Raw genomic sequence first — 20,553 nt, 5'->3', positions numbered from 1 at the left:
ATTTAATGCTTTCTAATTTTCTTTGATAGGGCTTATGAAGCACATTACTTTTTTTTTTTTTTTATCTTAACTGGCAGTTCAACAAAGCCCAGCAATAAAAAGCTCCATTTATGTAATAAACTGGTGTACAATCTACTACTTAGGAACAAGGGCTCTGAAAATGTACAACCTTTCTGCACATTACCCTAAACGCAAACCAGATGGGCAGTTCAGAATCCTCCCTTTTGTTGCAGGAGGCTAAAGGAACCAGTGGTCAGAGGGTCTATTTCGCTACACAAATAAACAGAAGAGTTTAACCACATTATTTCCCAAGTCGGTGATGGAGAACCTACGTGGAAACATTATGAGCAGTTAGCGAGCATGCTGCTGAACCTGAACAGGAACAAGGGGCCTCTCAGCTCTCCTAACTGCACTTGTCTGAATGCGAGCAGTAGGACCCACCTCATACATATCATCTTGCCTTTTAGTGGCATCTGGCCACATCTGGGTGACTGAAGCAGCTCTCTGGGCTCAGCGCAGTAGGTCTGTCACCCATAAGCTGGGCATAAGCTGAAACMCAGGCAGTTCCATCTCCAGGTGWGGAGGAACTTCTTTCCTGTGAGGGTGCCAGAGCCCTGGCACAGSCTGCCCAGGGAAGYTGTGGAGTCTCCTTCTCTGGAGGTCTTCAAAACCCACCTGGATGCCACCCTGTGCCACATGATCTAGGTGTCCCTGCTAGAGCAGGAAGGTTGGACTAGATGATCTCTAGAGGTCCCTTCCAACCTTGAATATTCTGTGATTCTGTGATAATAGAACTCAGGCATCCAGACAGGAATCAACCAGGTCTATGGGGACATACGGGTGAGATGAGTCTCTTCGCTAAAGGTCTCAGTGAGAGCTGGTCATCTAACTCCTGAAAGTCACTGGAGAGAAATGGGGTGACTCCAGAGAGGCCTGAGCCCACCCAGAGCAGGGCTTCTTGGTCAGAGAAACCTCATCAGATCGGACTGGATACCTGGCACTGAGCACAGGGACTGACACGGCCTTTGAGAAGATATTTGATAGGAAGTAGCTCCTGTACTTTCTCTGGTCCCTTTTCTTATGAAAAGTGATATTGTGAAATTCTTGCTGAAACCYACCTATCTCCAGACCCAATACCACTGGTGATATTAGGAAGACCCACAAGTATGTTTGTTTTAGGCTTTTTGGGACAGCTCTGGCCAGCCCAGGCCAGTGTGGGCTAGAACTTACAAGGAGAATATATCACTGAGCATATGGACACCATAGGCTGTGGGAGTCAGCACAGTCTGAGCTGCACTTGGTATATCTTTGTACAGAGAAGTTGGAGAGTGTCCCACTSTAGGGTAAGAAACAGGTTAGAGCTGGGATATGGAACTGGGCAAGCAGATGTTAAGAATACTGCTTGCTTTAGAGGCAACAGTCCCCGTTTCTTGTACCTGCATGTCCAGTCCTTGTTTATTGTAGGTCCTGCTGAATGGGCTTCATGCTTTCTCAAAGGTGATTTATTTTTACAAATTTAAATGAAATCCTCTCAACCATTTTTGAATAATGCAAGAGTTAAAAAGACTATTTTCCTATATAAAAATATTCTAGCTCGACTGTTTTTATTAAATCAACGTTAAGTCAAATAAAGGCTGCAGTTTGAAAGTTCAGACTCATGCAGGAACTGGCCTTCCCTGAAGAACAATGACACACAGGTGTCTGTCTGATACCCACCAAGCTTCTACAGATCACCAGCCATGAKCTGGGTGCGTGGCAGGGGTCAAAGCCAGCCTACCTGACCTGATGTGTGCACCAGGGATGCAGCAGGCTGAGAAAAGGTAGGACCACCTGCACTTGCTTCTCCTGGACATGAAATGTKAGCAGCAGCTTTGGCATGACAAGCTACTCAGTGAGTTCAGGAAGCCTTATGTGCCCTGATAGATCCCTAAAGACAGTTGTATCCCTTTCCTCCATCTTATTTTGCAGGCACTTTGTCTACCTCAGTATCTGACTCTCAAGCAGTGCTGCCCTGCTCCCCACTGCTGCTCGCCCCAAAAAACTGATGGGGCAGTTGAGGGTAATGGTGGGAGTGAGCAGTGGGTAGGCAGCAGCATGTGGGGCARTGAAGGATTTGATGTCAGCGAACAGGACAAGGTGATGGCACAGGCATGGCACTCAGGAGCGCTTCCCTGCAGGTCTCCCTTGGCCTTCACAGGACAAGAGCAGGTGGCACTAAGGAGGACAGGCCGCAGTGGGAGATGCCACTCTTCCTCTTCATCCCCCAAACCAAGCCTTTATCAGGCTGTTTCATCAGTCCTATAGGAGCTGTCACAAGGAGAATGTGACATCAAAGGAAGGTCCAAGTGCCACACGAGATGCGTGACACTTGGCAGGCCTGCCAGCTCTTGGGATGATGTGAGATGAAGGGAGCCAGCTGTTCCCAAGAGGGTCGTGTGGGCCTACAAGAAGAGCTGAGCTCCTGTACTGTTTAAATATGCAAAATAAAGGGAAAAACAGCAAAAGGAGGAGACCAAAGGGCTGGAGGGATGCCCAGACTGTGGGAGGCTTTTCTCACTTAGAGACTTTGCGAACGACCCAGCCTTGTGGGGCTGCAGGATGGAGCGTATCTTGTCTAGGCTGCCAAGCTGACAGTTGCAAGCAGGGCATGAACCCTCAGACACGGAGATCATCTGCAAGGCAGATGCTTGCCCTGCTACATGCTCTTAATGCAGTTCTTGCCTAAATGTTCGTAGTGCAAAGCCTGCCAGTCACGCTTAAGGGCAGTTTTGCCTATGGAAAGCTGGAGTTTTTTCTTTCTTTGTCTTTCTATAAGAAAAAACAAGCGGGAAAATGAATGAAAAACGAAAAATGCAAAATGATAAGTGAGAATATTATGTTTCCCAAACTGCTCTTAACCCTGCACCTTTGCAAATTTACATTATCTTTGCCTTTGGTATCACGCTATCTTAGGCATACTTTGATATCTGGGCCTGGAAAGAGAAATGCATACCCTGGTGTGGCTTAATCTGACTATGGGCAGACTCTGGGCCTGATTCTCTGCTGTGTTATTCCAGTTTGACACCAGCACATTGCCATGATGACATCATTTGGATTATTTCTGATTTATAGTGATTGAGAAAAATTGGGTCCTGTACAATAATGCAAACAATCAAAGACGCAAAGCAAAAATAGTGCCTTCAAGCTGCACTTTCACATTGCATGATATTTTGAGGACTTAATGTTGAAAGCCTTAGAGTGCACAAAAGGAATTTTCTTCATTTCATATATTACACAGTTGCCTGAAAGAAATGGCAAACAACTCTGAGCCTGAGCATGCCTTACCCAAGCTAAATTGAGTAGTTTTCCCCACTGTCCATCAGATCCAATAGATCTCCACTGAAATCTGGATCAACGTCTGACAACAAGACCAGTTTCTGGACTCCACAGCTATGGAAACACAAATGCACAAGCCCAGACCAAGTTCTACTCCCCGTTACATATATCTGAAATAATTTTTCTGAAGACAATAAGCTGTCAGTGCTCTAGGAGAGCACAACAGGGTTATCAGTGCCTTTGCAAACAAAATATGTCCTTTTTATCTTCTCCAGTGAGAAAATTCAGCTTACCCTAATCCCTCAGAAAATCCAACTTCCAAAGCTAGAATGACAGACACTAAATTGCTACATTTTAGCCATGCCTGTACCAAAAACTTGGTTTGCAAAGAACATGACAACTGCCCCGAGTCCAAAAACAGCATTCAAGGCTAACACAGAACTACAGACCCGGACAGCCACTTCCATCGTAGCAGCTTCCAACAAGAAGCATCTTCAGAATCCCCTTGCAAAAATAACGCTGAGACATCCCACCAACCCAGTCTGTGTTAGAGATGCCAAACCCTCATGCACCCATTTTCTGTGTACACTCCCTTCCCCTTTCTTGGCTCTGTAGTTGAACTCGGTAGTTGAACTCACCGTTCTTCCTCTCCGCAAAGGGGGGTGGCTGGAGCTTGGTGCTATCTCTCACTTCACTGGCAGACTTTTCTTTGGGTGCCTTTTCTTCCTCATTGCCACTTGGTGTACTTTTCTGGTCCAAGCGCTCCTTCTTGATCACACCATTCATCACCGTGTCTGAAGGGACTGGTCCAGATTTTGGCTGCTCCACTTTGAATGGTCAGGTAGAGGACTGAATACCAAAGCTGTCTCTGGAAGAAAAGAGTAGGAAAGGACTAAGTCCCCAGTAAACCCTTTGAACAAAGAACAAAAAAAAACCAAAGCAATTTGTGAAACAATTAAATCACAGACCATTATTCCATATGTTGTCTCATATTAAGTACATTTCAAGAAAATAATATGGCATTCTTTATTATCTGAGTGATGCTCTCTACCTTGTCTGCTGGTTCTGCACCCTTGGATGCTTCACTGGAAGAATTTACACCCCTAAGCAAAGAATATTTGCAGAAAGGTAGGAAATGTAATTAAAAAGAGTCAGTCATAGGGTACACAGATGAGAGAGCTCTTGAATTAYTAGAAATACAGAACAGATCTGTAAGTGTGAACAATCTTCTTTGACATAATGGTTAGTTGAGCAAAGTGGGTGATGGAAGTAATTCCATAAAACAGAGAACAGGCTGCTAATTACTGCACTAAGTAATGGTTACAAACTCCCTCCTAGCTTTAATGTCAGTGTACGAATTGTCTGCAAAATAAAAGTCCATGCAGAGACTATTCTTTGACATGAAAGTCATGATTAAAAAACACATCTGGTAGTCCTTAAAAAAAAAAACGAACCAGATCAGGTAAAACTTTGGGAGTTTGTGCGGGATGCGAGGTATTGTTTATTTCTTGTTTACCACATTGCTCTACTCTGTGGTTTATGTGGTGTTTGGGAAAATATATCACAAACAATCTGCAAATTTGAATTGTGCATCTACAAGGCAYCTGGGCAGGTGGTGCTTCCTTTGATGACACTCAAATTTCAGTGGAGACTGAGGGAAAAGATGCTGCTTTCGTCACCGTCGTTGGGGGATGCAGACACGGGACCCTAGAGGAGCTGCTGGCTGACACTGAGCACAGCACCAGAAAGCTGCAAGGCCATTTCAACAAAGTATTGTCCAAAAAATTCCCCAGATGATAAGTGAAAGTGAATGCCTGTTAAAACCAGCACCAGCTCTTAATGAGTCCCATCAGGAAAGAGCCGAGGAGAGCTAAAAAAGGTCTTTTGTAGAGAACAAGAATAGAAAAGTGCAAGATTGATTCAGTGATAAAATCTGATTTAATAGAAAAAAAAGTTACCAATTTACTGTATAAGGAAGTAAGAATAGTGCATTGTATATGATACCATCTCCTGCACACTGCGTACGCCAGGASTTTCTCACACCCCTGTTCTACCCTGTACCAGCATGGACGTTGCCATCTGCTCTCTCATCCCCATTGTTCTCAGCGTCTGCTCCAATCTACCCTCAGCATTCACACTCAGCTGCCTCCCACTGGCAGTAGGTCATATAGTACAGCCATCCTTTTCTACTTGATGCTGCTTTGTCTTGCTGGGAGAGGTTCTGAGTGTGCTGACTTCGAAGGATATTCCTAGGGTGTCTCTGTCACTTTATTACATCCTAGAGGGGACAAAGACTGTCCCCATGTGCAGTCCATGGGACAGAATATGGCCATATCTGACCGTAGCATCTGTGCTYTGAACCAAAATGCAGAACTGAGTTTGATCCAAACTCAGTTCCCTGGGAAAACCTCTGCATCTGTATGTTTCTTCTGTCTGCCAGCTCCTGTCCCATGCCAGGGAAGTGGTACGACTTCACTGCTCCCACTTTCCTTTGCAGATGTCTTAGGTGCTCAACTATTTCTATTCAAGTCTGACATTCTGCCTACTGTAGGTCAATATGCAATGGGCACAGCCTTGCAATCCCCCAGACAAACCAGGGCTGCACTGCATGGCACATCTTTGGACTGACCTCTTCAGATCCCGTCTCTGCCTGGAGCAGCTCATCATCTCCTTTTTAGTGCTGTGACTGCTGCATCTTCTGCCTCATCATCACCACTGAGACRGGCAACCACTGTGGTACATTCATCCACCAGTGACTGTAGTCCCGCTGTCCCACTTCATCWCAAGCAGCATTATCTGCTACGCTCTCTATATTATTCATGACTAACATGGAACATGCAATAAATGTTTACTTTACTGTTTTAAAATGTGCATTTTTTTAACTTTTAGAAGTTGCTGATATGATGTATCTTCCCAGTGGAAACAGTGGGTGATGACAGGACAATCCAGCAAACTACATCTGCTTACAAAAATGAGACTTTGTTCAACTGAACACTAAATCTTTGATAAATTAGTCAGGGCTTTGGTGACGTACATGTTGAACCAATATGACAGTTTTATATGGATTATGATTATTAATGCTTTTGAAAAATAGAGAGCATGAGCCAGACATCCAGTGCTGAAGCGGCAAGACCACCAGCAGAGGCAAGAGCATTTCAGGAAGACTTCTCACAGTCACTGTGTACAATCTTTTTGCACGCGGAGCATATGCAACATTTTAATTTGCAGTGAGTCGACTGGGGTCCTTAGTGCCTGAGCCAGGAGGTCACGCTGTGACCCCGGAGACGCACGCTTTCACAACACACTCAAGTACCACTGGCTCACTGGGTTTTTTTTTTTCTTTCCTGATGTTGAATCTGGCCTCAAAACATTCCACATTGTTCACTCACTTCAGCCTGAACTGATTGTATTTACAAAGCTTAAGCACACTTTTGAGCCTCGGAGCACATTTCCCATCAACCACTGCTGCCAACTCATAAATTGTAAGGCTATACACAGCACAGGCCATGTCCCAGCTCTGTCTATAAATATGAAATTCATAAAGCTGGGCTCCCTTGGTAGCTCATGGGTTCTTCCCTATAAGACACTGGAGAATCTCTCAAGCAAGGGCTAAGTTCCTGGTTTATATTTTCCCTCAGTACAGACAGCAATGTAGCTCTGGGACTCAAATGCATCCCCTCCTTTGCATCTTTACCAGTCCTCCTGTTTTATTTCGAGTCAAAGCAGCTGAGGGGGTTCTCTCCTTCCCTAATGACTTTCATCTTTTCATCTCCCCGCAGTCTGCTATGCTGAGTTTGGGGCTCTGAGGCAGATGACTTACATTGGCCCTTCCCTAGAGATTAACTGCTCTGGACATGGCTCTGAACTGCTTTCATCACAATGCTTCTCACTGAGAGAGAAGATAAACGAGACATAAGCAGCACATCCAAAGAGACCGCTTCTCTGCCACCGCCCTGCCCTTCCACCTCCCAGACAGCCAATGCCATTAGAAAATATACACTGTTTTTGTATCTGTCCTGCTGGGGGAGATATAGACTGAGGATTATGCCAGCCTGTAGCCCTGGGAAGTCCTGTATTCTCCTCAAGTGCTACAGAGAAAGTCAGAAAGCATATTGCTCTGCTCTCCAGGAACTAATGCTTCTGGACGCAGACGCTGCRTTCTGCAACCAGGAACTGAGGCCAGTGCAGCACAACCACGTTCCTGGCAGCAAACACGGGTCTGAGCCCAGAGCGTGGCTGTCTGCAAGAGTGTGACATTCTCTGCATCCACTCTGCGTCGCCCACATGGSCTTGTCACATGGGCTCTCACAGGTATATGTTCGACATTATTCTAAAATGCTATTATTGGATTCCCTGCATCACTCACAGCTTTTTTTTTTTTCCTTTTTTTCTTTCTCCTATAGAAAAAAACATAAATATATAAATATAAAAATCCTAATGGAAAAACTCACTGTCCCATATCTGGGTCTTGACAGCCCCCTTCCACACCTAAGGCTTCCGCATGGCAAGAACATGCCTGGATCAAACTTCTTTCCAGCTTCCAGAGAGAGACCTTAGTGCCAAGGTGCACACCAGAATTTGCCACTCATTGGAACAGAACAAGACTCTTCTTGTGCCCTCATATGGAATTAACTTAAGAACAGCCTCTTCTCCCTCTACTGGTTGTCACTGCAGTCATACAAACACAACTCAGAGAGAGAGTGACTTGCCAGAGATATCTTGTTGTCACTACATAGACCATGTGTCCCATGAGCTCTTCAGGTGGGTCCTGAGCAGAAGAGTCAGTTGTGGGGAGCAGGAGGATATGACGGGAGATCCAGCCACACTGTGCCTCTCTTCTAGGGGAGCTTGGGAAATTACACATTGACATTGGCATAAAGTATGAATAAAATTAATGGTGGATAAGTCCATGTTTAACTTTGGGAAGAAGTCTTTTTTTTTTTCCTTTTTTTCTTTTTTCCCTCAAAGTCAAAGCAGGAGCTAAAGGCTGTGAGGAAGAGGAAAAGGCAGAAAAGAAGATGGTATCTATCATGTTAAGCCTTCAGGGCTCCAGACTTAAGTCTGGTACTGCATCAGAGACCTCTAGTATTATTTGAGATGCTCTGAGATATTTGAGCTACCCCTGCTTGGCTGTCAGAAACTGAGCAGAGCCTCTGAAGGACCCACATCCTCTGGAGTGGAAGCTGGACCTGAGGCATCTCTAAAGGCATGAGACACCCACACCCAAGCATTTGGCTCCTATCTGTAGCCTGCGGAGGATTAGCTTTACCACCCTGGAATACACTTTGTTTCTAAATCACCATTAGAAACACCCTGATGAGTGACAGCTCCCACTTACATCCCCTAAATTCAACACTGATGGCTTTGAGGACCTGCACAGTTAGTCTCAGACCAACTTGAACCTGCATGTCTTGTCTTACTCACTTTCTACCTTCTCATCTCTTCCCTTGTGCCATCTGCTTGATGCAAGCATGGAACAAACACAGTTTATACTTCTTCAGACACTGGATTCATCTAAATCCTTCCCTGCTTTCCTGTCTGCTCTATCAGAGGTTGAATGGAAATAAATACATTTAGTGCCATTGCATGTGCAGGGCTTGTTAAGCAATCCTGACCTACCATAAAACTTTAAATACCCAAAGAGAAAAACCAGGAGAGAGATGTTCAGAGAGGCAGTTCGGCCTTATCAAATTCTTCACGTGTTTGCTGTGGCGTGTTTGTATTCCTGGGCTTCTGCTCCAAGGAATGTTGCTGATAAAACCAYTGCACTAAACATGGACTTAATGTGTTTTAGCTGATGTTTGCAGTGCTCAGACAGTGAGATGAACCCTGGGCTCCAGTGGGCAAATGTCCCATGGACATTTGCGTTGCAGGTACTTGTTGCAGATATTGATCAATCCSTGCTTCAGACAAGCTCCAACAGGAACCCTATCAGGTGTTCCTCAGATCCATGTCATGTTTGGAAAGGGAGAAGACAATTCCTCCATCATTAGTCCTAGCACCCAAAACAACAAATGACCTTTGGTACTCTGAGACCATCCTGGAACTGCCAGGGAATGTAACATACAGCTCTTATTATACAATTTTCATTCTCAGAGTACGTCTTCCTTGGATGATTTCCTTTCTGAACTTCCTCATGCCTCCTCAAGGAAGAAAAATGTCCCATTTTGCAGCAGATCTGAGTGCCATGGCTGACTGCATGGAGCCTACAGGCTCTTTCCCACAGAGCTGTGCATTCCTCCCATGGCCTAGAGAAGTGACCTCCTCACCACTTCAACCTCCACATGAGGAGCTGCAGCTCAGCAGGAGTGCCTGGAAAGGAAGCCAGAGAACTTCCCCAATGAGTGGAAAACAAASCAAGGGAAGCCTGCTGCAATCCTGGATGCCCTCCTTCCATGGAGAAGTTACTCCATGTACCTTTTTGAGTAAACCCTCTGCGGAGCCAAAGCCAAGAACTAATGAACAGAACTATACAAGCATGATGCCATAAAATCTTCACTCAAGGCAAGCTTGCCTAGTGTTTGGTAGCACTTCAATCCCCCATCTCAGCAAGGTTTGCCAATTCTATGAACCCCCAGGACTTTASGATAGTATCTCTTTCCCAGCCTCCAAATTCCCAGTGCTGGTTTCTGCTCCAAACTTCCCAAAGGTTATATGGCCTGAGAAGGCAGTGAAGATCTCTGTGAAGGAAAGTGTCAGCTGTCATTATTCAGGACACACTTGGCCTCCAGTGTGTGGAGAATGATGAGAGACAGTGGTTGTTCTCAGGAGAGATCTCGATTCTGGCCTCAGCCCCATTTCCCTGAGCTATTTTGAAAAGGAGAGATTTCTCCTTTGTTTGCCTTCTGAATGAAGCTTTATGCGGTGAAAAATAGTRGAGGAAGTGGTGATTAGGAAATGGGTTATTACACCAGATCCTCCAAGATCCACCTCTCTATCAGTCCTGTAAATAGGCCAAGAATATCTGGGACAAAAACAGACTGATGCAAGTTCTGCATTTTTTTTAAATGATTCATCTTAAAATTGGTTTAGACTCATAATAAACAGATTCACTGGTGCAATTTGCTAGAGAACTCACTCCATGCTTTCCTACCCATGTCCGCAGTCCATACATTGGCATCCAAAGCCCTTCYCAGGACCAGGACCTTCTCCAGCCACCTTGGCAGCACAGGCAGGCTGATGTGACCCCAGTAATGTAACACTTCATTATACCATGGTAGCACCCAGAAGCTAATCTATTAATTGTGTGAGGAAACACCATACACAGMATTGCCCAAGAAAGGATATGGTAGAAAGGGAAGACAAATAGAAAATATCAGAATTGAGAGGAGCCTTAAAAAATAGGTTGAGTGACCTAGGTTTGATGTGGCAGTAGATGGGGACAAGAAGAGTAAAGTGAGACTGCCGGGGCATGGGTTGGCACAGCGATGTTACTCTAGTTTGACAGTTTGGCGGGTTGTGTGTGACTTCCACTGATTTGTACTATCACTGGGACATCTGAAAGAGCTGCCAGCCTTCTTATTCCCCCTACTTGCAGTGTCTGCAAAAATGAATACTGGTATCTCCACGTCCGCCTAGCAGAGTGCTTGTGAACATGGGATACGTAGCATGCCTGGCAGGGCATGGGTGGGATCTGGAAGGAGTCCATGGGGCGTTAATTGTTCTGTAACAAGGACATTTTTTGATAAACTGTATGGAAAAGGCAATGGCGAGGCACTGCTTTTGTTCCATATCTGTCTGCCTTCTGCAAGATCTTGTGATTTTTTTCGAGAAATACAAAGTCAGTATTAGCTTTTCTGAAGTTAATAACCTGAAACCTTTCTTAAACAACGAGCCTTCTCTCAGGGACGAGAAGGATGCCTGTGCTATACAAAATCCCTAAGCTGACATCTGTGCAGAATTCAAAGTGGTGCCCACTGCCAGCGGCCTGAGCTGACCCAAAACACCAACGGTCTCCAGTAAACATCCAGGGCCTTGAGAACAGAGCGTCTTGGGTCAGAGGCCCCGTGCAGCTYTGAGAGCTGTCTTCAGAATTGGCTTTCATCTGAAGGTACACATCTGGATGTGTAAGTAGAGACTTTGGAGAGAGGCACTCTCAACTCCCTTCACATGCACTGGAGAGAAAAAGGCATTTTTGGGGCTTGCCTGTAGTTTGAAAAGTGCTCCCCACTGGATCATCTCAAAGGATTTCCTCGGATTATMTTCATGTGCAACAGTTTGGAAAAAAAGATCTTTCTTTGCTCTGAATGGCATTTATCGTAGCCTTAAGACACTTGCCAGCCAGCACACAAGTTCTCCACATACCACATACTGCACCGGAGGGGAGGCACATCATCACTGATGTGGTCAGAAGTGACATCCTCATCACTTGTCTTGCAAGCTACCTGAGAACTAGAAATATCAGAAAACCTCTCCGCATGATGAGTATTCACTCTGCGACTTCTGGGCATGATACTTAGATGTTTAATCCAGAGCTGTTCTCCAGTGCTACCTGTGTTATCAATGTGAAGAGAGTGTCTGCACTCTGCTAACAGAACCCATTCATATGATCAGTGTAAGAGGTGGATAAGTTGGACTAGGAGTTAAATCACAGACATCCATAGCCCTTGTCCTGACTATGGGCTTGGCAGGGCGAAAGGGGATGCAACAAGGCATCCCCTTGTTGCATGGGATGTTGCACTATTGCCTTCTGCTGCAAGAAGAAGTCATAGCACACAAGTATTTTGTGTTCAGCTGGGTGTTGTGGTTTCTTCATTTGGTTTGAGATTAGAAGTGCTTAAGGGTTGCAGTTCATGTGCCATCTGACATATCCACTCTAGCTCTTAGCACTGTTCATATCAAAACCATGAACAGAAATACTATTATAGCTTGACTGGACAACATATACTAATATCTATGTATTATATTGCACCTTTCTTTCTGAATCTAGCCCATGCTTATAGTTTTTAAATTAATCTTATAATAAACTTACATATCTTAAAATAATCAGGAATATTCTAAGTAGGTTGAATAGATTCAAATAAGCAGCTATCAATCTCAAATTCGTTCAAGCCACTTGTCTTGTAAAACTGATTTTAGGCTAATCTCATGAATTGCCCAGGTCTGACTCATGACCCCTGAGATGTGGGGCTAATGATGCACAAGGATCACCGTGATCCAAGGATCACAGTGGACACCCGGTCTGACACATCTGGAGCGAGCTTCATTTCCAGCAATGGGTCTGTGTAGCCTTGACTGTCTAAGGACACATTAGGATGTGTCCTGTGAGTTGGGATGAGGCCTGTGATAGAAGTGGCACTCTTTTTCCTAAACCCTTTTTAAATTTGATTTTGTTTTATTACTAGTTCTTTAGGAGCTTGTTATTTCTATTAGCAAAACTGTAACCTGAACTGTTTACACAGGGCAAATCATGCTCCTAATTTGAAGGAAACAGTACTATTTTCAGAATTTCAGCCCCGATTAAAACTCATATTTTTCAGCTATACTAGTGAAATGGAAATCCCCGGTCTCTTGAGTTGCAGCTTGGTACCTGACAATACCAGTATCACTGCATACAGTGATACTGTACCAGTATCACCTATTAAAACTGCAAATGCCTCTAGAGCCACATCATAGGTCTGGTGGTTACAAAATGGTCAGACTGCTCATTTCAAAAGTGCAGAAGGTTGCTGCAGCCAGGCCATATAGCAGCTATATTCATTCTGATGCTGAGCCTCCTGAGTTTGAGGACGTCATTGTCCAAATCCACGTCCAGTTTGCACGGCCTTGAGTTCTAGAAAAAAAAAAAATCACCGAAACGAAAAACTGTCCTGGCCTCAGGAAAAAATGATGCCTTTTACCAGAAGTGTGGACATATTTCTCCTGAGGCTGGTTTGTCGGTGAGGTGCCATACAGTTCCAAAGACACCAGCTCAAAGATACCACTCAACCCACTTAGTCCCACAGCTCAACGTAGAGGGCACTCACCTCTCTTTTCCCTGCCTGTGTGGCATTGCCCAGTATGGATGAGCCCTTTGCACATCTTTTCTTTTTTTGGCAACATGTCCACATCCTGGTGCTGCTCCCTTTCAGAACATCTGCTACCTGCTAGCAGAGTCTGACTGAAAATGAAATTTTTCCTGTGCGTGGAGTGTGGATTTGCTAGCACTGAGCTGATCTGCCCTTGATGGGTCACCCCCAAAAGGCTCTCCTGGTCCCAGTTTCACCCCTAGCAGCAGCTGTCTCCCCACTTATTTCTGCAAGCAAGTATTGGTTTCTCTTGCAGAAGGTCATTTGAATGCCCTTGGTTATTGCTGCATCATTTAACCGTGTCCTAATTTTGCTACATTTGCGGTTATGTCTGATCTTTGTCTCTCTTATTTTGCTACATTTTTAAAATGTAATAAACAAAATCTTTCTAAAAGAAAGAAAACATGGCAGAGAGCTGAAATGGAAAATGAGCACAAACTGGACCCATGCCTCTTTCTTAGATGCCAGAAAGAGGGGAAGAAACAAAAGCCACAGCAACAAACACTATTAATAAAGTTATGAAGACAATTCTGAAACAGGAGTGCTGCTGGAAGCAAAGCYGGCCTGCTGGCCTTAGACCGTCCTTGTGTCGAGTGTGGGGTCTCAGCAGATAGAGCCGGCACAGAGAGCAGCCAGTGGGTGGCAAAGGCCACAGACTGACCCAACAGCTTTGGGAAAGTCTGCTGGCASAGGACTCAGGCCCAGGGGATGGGATTTCTGCTGCAGCAGGGACTAACCTGARCAGGACTCTGGAGTGGACCTGCGTGCTAGTGCTAAGGCCCAGAAAGGCTCTGAACGTTGCCTCTCTAACCCTGCGGTCAACCCAGCTTGGTCAACCCAGCTCAATTCAGTGTTCAGACTGAACGCTGAACTAGAGTGTGTCTGGCGATGAGGTCACATCCAACTTTGCATTTACACTTTGCAACATGGAACCTCTTTGCCTTTGGCTGCCCCTCCAAAAGGGAAGCCAGGAAAGGCAAGGCTTAGTGCTGACTGCTGTTGACCTCAGCATCCCCTCAATCAAGGCCTTGTGAAACTAGGAAGAGAGTTTGTCCAGACCAGATTCTCCAGCCCATGGCTGCCAGCACAGGCAGCAGCTGCCCCAACTGTACTTGCATTGTACAGAGGACAGATGTGCTTGCATATCTCTGGCACCTAGAAAATGTCTGGGCTTTGCTATGCGTCGTGTGCRGAGCTGTTCACTTTCCAGGTCTGCTTCACAACACACCACGGCCCCAGTTCAGAGCTACTGCAGCTTCCACCACAGGCATAAGAGGTTTCAGACACCACATAGCTGGCTCTTTGCCAGCATATGGACATCATTTTTGTGTTCATGGGTGGGAAAAAACACAGCTTGGGATGTTCTACAGGCTGCTTCTGAATTGCTCAATCTTGTATGAACCATGGGATCAGACCATGCGGTCACCACAAGCCCAGAACTGCTAAGAAAGGAGTCCCTCTCAATCTCTAACTTGGCATATTATTTAAATATTCTTTACAAATGGGAAATATCTTGTGGCAAAAGACATAACCCTTGCTTTCAAAGCATAGTGAAAAAGTCCTTTGCCCTTCCCTGAAGTCCAGGTTTACATTAGAGGGAAAAGAAAATTTGTGGTTGCTTTAGACAACTAACCAAAGTTGTCTAGTATGGGATGGATAAAACATAATGCAATAAAGAGCAASAAGAACGAGTGATTTCTCTTCTTAACACTCTTCTAGCGATACTAGCAAATGAAACATTCAAGGCCCATTATCCTATAATTTAATTTTTCACTCTAGGATAATTCCTGTCATGTCATAAAATCCCTTCCATAAACTTATCAGGCTTCATCTAGAAACAATGTAGGCTCTTTGCCCCTACTTTCCAGTTTGGAAGGCTATTCAAGAATGTCATTCTTCTGGTTAGAAATTTTCATCTATCTTCCTGTCTAAATTTATCCACAAAGTCAACTAGACTCAAAGCATCAAGCCTGTGACCAAAAAGGGCCATTTTTAGGGAAGTATCAGATAAGGCTATTGAACGATGCCAGGTTGTGCATTAATTGAAACTACAGGTTAAGCTGCTGTTCCCCTTCACTGTTTCCTCTTATTTCACTGCCTGCACTCCAGACCCACTGGAAATAGCTAAAAAATCATTTCCCAGACTGTATGGGAAAGGACTGGAAAACACAGCAGAGCTTTGTGGGAAGTACAGACCTCTTTCATCAGGGATACCACTGATGCTTGAAAATTATCATTATTGTTGATGCTTGTGATTATCATACAACCATACAAAGACAAATGCCCACTGTCTCCATGATGAATCCGGAATCCCTGATGGAATATCTTTTCCTTAGGAGCTGAGCCAGGCTTGGAAAGGACACATGGATAGCTACAAGCCTAGACAAAGTGAGCTATCCCCTTGCTGCCTATCAACAGATTTGTCTATATATTGGCAGCAAGATTTGTAGGGAATGGATGTCCAGAGGTGGGAGAGGAAGACTTCCCACTCTTGTCAAATACCTAGGAAGATTACACCTTATTTTATCCTTTGAAGCAAAGGTGCTGTACTGATGCATTCCTGATATCCAAAACACAGGCCATATCAAGAGGTTTGCCACTCTCCTTGAACATAAACAAATTGTTTTTCAACACTGATAGGTGCAGCCAGCTCCAGCAAAGCAGGAGGATGCTCACTGGCATCATTACTAGATATTAATGAAATAATAATGAAGAATTAGAAGATATGTAGTACAGTGGGGAGGGATTCAAACAGCTTTTGGAGAAGGAAGTCTTGCCTCAAATCTGCTAGAACTCTTTGAAGATACCCAAATAAAAGCGTTCTTAAATTTTAGAACAATTCTGTATCCACAACAAAAGTTGTTAAAGAAGCAAATTTATCATAGAATATGAGCACAGATAGAGACAAAAATCAAAGTGTGGGTTTGGCTTTATGAAGGCAGAAGACAGTTTAAGGGTTATGCAGAGAAAGAGGCAGAGGAATTTTCCTGACAATGCCAAATTAATCAGAATGCTGAAAAGAAAACCTGTTTGTGGAGAGTCGCAGAAGGATTTTCAAGCAATAAGTGTCTGAATGCTAAAAAGGCAGATGATATTCAACGTTGTTGAAAAAAAATCCTGAGGGATGAACAATCCACAGAGAAGATCAAAAGAGTGATGGAACAGGTTGTTACTCTTAGGTTGGAAAGATGACATGACTGAGGTAGAGGACTGCATAGAGTCCACAGAGGATGACAGCTGGGATTAGTCCAAAAGGCATCAATACGACCTGACCGTTCAGTGCTTCTCAGGAACGAGGGAGAATCGATGAAGTGATCCATGAATAGATCAGTGAACTGGTCTATCTTTTCAACCCAGTCAAGTCTGTCTTATACTCCCTGGCAGTTTTTCTTCACAGGTTGACTGCAGTGCAGTGATTACCTATCAGATGTGCTTTCTGACAGGGTGGAGTGCAGGCAGCGAGGAGAAACACGTATGAATCAGAGGAGAAAGGACACAGATATGGGGCAAGATCTTGAGGGACTGGCAAGCAGGCTGAGACCGAGCACGCAGGACAGAGCCAATGCTCCAAAGTTGTGAGGAGCCCTGCATTCTCACCACATTGTCCTACTGCCAAAGAACATTCCACAGAGCTACTTGCTAAATATTGGAATCTAAATTTCCGCCTTTTTGTGGCAAAGTAAAAAAAAACATTAAAATTAACCAAATTATACACTGGTCTAAACAAAGGAGGACTGAATCTGCCAATTTCAAAATTATCTCAAATGACTCTTAATATGACATAGATAAATACTTTCCAATTACCCAATGGAACATGGTTGCCCTGGGGGAAATGGAGAACAATATATTATATAGATGACAGACCCATGAGATTAAGGATTTACACTCCACTAATCCTGACCCAGTCCACACATGGCAACGAAATAATGCAGCAGAGAGAGGACAATTTCATCACCTCGTGGTCCTGCAGGTGGGAAGTATACCTCAGCAGCATATGGGCAATGAGATCCCAGAGCATGGGGCATGAAAGAGRATTTCGATCAAATATTTTGCAGCATCTGCTAAGAAAAGCAAGGATGAGCTAAGGACTGCTGGCTGGCTGCAGGACTGGTTACTGGCTGCATCTAGCACAGGCAACTTCTCCAGCATGTGAGTGCAGCATGCTCTCTGTCCTGATGCAGACAGCAGAACAAGCTACCTGGAAGTGTGTCAGATGCTTGCGGCATCGCAGAGGTCATCTGAACATGCCTTCAGTCCCATGCTCTTCTTGCCGGACACAGAAATCACATAGTGGCAAGCATGGCCTTGAATCCTACAGTAAACATCTCTAGAGCAGGAAAAGGAAGAGGGGTGGCACTCGTGCCTGGACTCTGAGGCATCTCTGAATGACCTGCTGTGATGCGTGTTTGCCTGTAATCTGGTCTCCACTAATGCAGCATGATCTCTCTTGCAGCATTTTCTCTTTGAAGATGATGGATTACAGCCTTCCACTAGCCAAGGCTGCTGGCTTCATTTCAAAATCTGAAGAAGTTTTCAAGAGAACAAGGTGCATTGGAGCTGCACACCATACTTTGCAGGTCTCCATTAGGAGCAGAGAAACGAGCTTCTCCCTGGGAAAGAGTGTGCATGTTGCAGGAGCCTTTTGGGATTTCTGCCATTAAATATCCATGTCCCTGGTGACTCTGCTCTCTGACTTCTTTGTTTATTGATGCTTTTTGGCCTTTTCAGAACCCTATACTGGTAGTCCAGCTCAGATCTGCAAGCAGGGTGGCTGCAATGAGCATAGCTTTGTGCCTGAGCTTACATGCCCATTCTCTCGGCTGGCTCAGCTCTGCACTGCTTGGCCAGCAGGAGTCAGATCTTTACACTTTGCCTTCTCTGCAGAGGAGAGGCATAGTCTATGCAGAGGCCTTCCTCTTCCTCAGCCTGATCATCTCTGCAGAGGGATAGATGAGGGTCCCCCACCGAGTGCACTGTGAGAGCTCCTAACCCTGGGTCTCAGCTACAGAGTCCTACTCGTTGTGGGAACTGAACAGAAGCTTGATTCCCACCCACAGAAGTCCTCACAATCTCAGAAATGTCTATTTTGTCACAATAAGCACATGAGTTTTGGAAATTTTGTATGAAGACAAAGACATTCCTTCTTGATCTTCCTGCCTCCCCCAAAGCTTGCTCTGGGATTGGCATAAAGACTCGAGTGCATGAAGATTGCATCTACACCTCAGGCAGTAACAMAGGGCAGGACTGTATGTCTGCCGAGACCGGCTTGCCCCGGAGCCTGAAGGAGATGAACCAGGCCCATATGGCACTGACACTCAGCTTACATGGTGTGTTTGCGGGGCTGGACCAGGGATGGCAAGGGAAGACACTGCTGGAACTTGGCACTGCTGCCGTGGAATGAAGATGACCTACCACAACTGCCATAAGTCCCACGTGACGGGCAAGAGGACAGATATCTCCTCTCTGCACTTAGCCTAAGTTAACCTGAGGATCTAACTGCAGTCTAGAGTTCTGGGTCAGGCTGAGCACCCAGGGCTCTTCTCATGACTTCCATGGGGCTGAGGTGCTAAGTGGTTTAACCGTTAACATTAGTACAGAGAGGAGGATATGGATGTCAGATACCTTAGAAATCCACAGAGGGGTAATTTTCTGCTCTATATCAGAAACAGAACTGATGCCTTAAAATTACATACAGGCATGCTGTTTTGGCAGAGAAACTAGAAGCAGATGCTGGATGGAGCTGCCAGAGAGAAGAACAAGAGCTCCCTGTGGTTGCACACAGCCCAACACAGAGAAACAAGTAGCCCAGGGCTGGATATTCCCTTATCTAAAACACATCCTGCCACGTTCAGAACCAGGCAGCTCGTGCCATTGCAAGCCCTGCTGCTGTCTGCAGACTAGCTCTGCTCTCTACCCTGTTCAAGAGCACCTTAGACCCTAAGGACTGATGCCGTGACAGGCTCATCTCGCAGCATGCCAGTTCAGAGCAACATGCCTTTCCTTCTCTGACTCAGGTAAGTTGGGTGCCCTTTTGCATCACTCCCAAGATGAAGCCTGAACTTGAAAAACAAAGTGGGCCACTTTATACCATCTTTGTGTGTGGCAGCAGGGAGTGTGCACAAGTAGCAGCCTTGACTCTCCTGGGAGTCAATCTGCAGAAAGTAAATGAGGCGGTGCAAGGAGAAATGGTGCTCCTCAGCACTCTCAGGCCATTCAGGAGCCTGTCTTCATCCTCCACTATCAAGGATGCTTCCCTGTAATTGCTGCCATCTGCTTAAGTTGCCCGGTCTATCTCAGCAATGCAGGGTGATACCTGCATGGAAGAAGGAGCCACAAAGTTCCCTCTCCATCACAACAGCAACTCACCTCTAGGACACCTTGAGTTGATTTCAAAGCAGAGCTCAGGAGAGATAATACGGGAAGAGTCTTGGGCTGTTCAGTGGAAACTCCATTGATTACTTGGTGTGATACCTTCCCAACATCATGAACACCTCAGCCCCAGGGGAAAATCTGGGTTCTATCAGCTCTTATAAGCAAGTGTTTCGAAAGGTTTACAGAAAAGTAAAGTAAACAGAACTCTGAGTAACAAAAGAGCCCCGTTTATGCATTCTTTGATTCACTGTAAAGGATGGTGTAAACTGACTTTTTAACCAAGCATTAGGCAAGATTTGGGCCCCCGCCATTATATAATAAACAGTGACATGGCTATATTAAAATATTTACTTAATGCACTGAAGTGACTTATAGTATGAGTGGCTACTCAATAGGATGGCCTAAGTGTTAAGGCGTCAGGTGCCATCGCCTGTATAAATATTCTGTGTGCACTTGTTTATAGGAAAACCCCATCTGGATTTGGCTAAAACAGCAGACACCCTGCTGACCTCAGTTTTTGCTATTGGAAAATCTAACACAAGTGTTCACTCATCTAGAATAACAGCAGTGGTTAAGTGCCATCTGACAGACAGAAGGGTATTGGCTTTTCTCAATAGACAGCAGGCTTGGTGCTGCGAAGCGCTTCACAGCAACAGCTCCCCAAGATTTACAGCATCCTGTGGACCAGAAGCAACAGGCTCCACCTACGTGCTCTCCCAGCTCTGGTAGACAGGAGATATCAGGATGCCTGGGCACATGCAGRAAAACAGGGACACTCCAAAAACCTGCTGAAACACATTGGTGGCCATGTCACTTTGTGAGGAGACAGGTGGGCAAGTCTCCTGCTCCATCCTGCTGA

The 20,553-nt window shown here is 45.1% G+C and overlaps 1 protein-coding gene across 1 annotated transcript in view; it reads right to left on the bottom strand.

Moving 5' to 3' along the window:
- The window catches only part of MYOCD (myocardin), an 88,446-nt gene extending 84,345 nt beyond the window's left edge, over window positions 1-4,101 (bottom strand). The window contains exon 1 of the mRNA XM_026051455.1: window positions 3,954-4,101. Within this exon, the coding sequence (XP_025907240.1) occupies window positions 3,954-4,101 (148 nt within the window). The remainder of the gene's footprint in view (window positions 1-3,953) is intronic.
- Between the last annotated feature and the right edge of the window lie 16,452 nt (window positions 4,102-20,553).

The sequence above is a fragment of the Nothoprocta perdicaria genome, unplaced genomic scaffold (genome assembly GCF_003342845.1).
Source record: "Nothoprocta perdicaria isolate Ctin4 unplaced genomic scaffold, notPer1 scaffold_75, whole genome shotgun sequence".
In the NCBI taxonomy this organism is placed as follows: Eukaryota; Metazoa; Chordata; class Aves; order Tinamiformes; family Tinamidae; genus Nothoprocta; species Nothoprocta perdicaria.
This window is presented reverse-complemented; position numbering and strand designations above follow the sequence as displayed.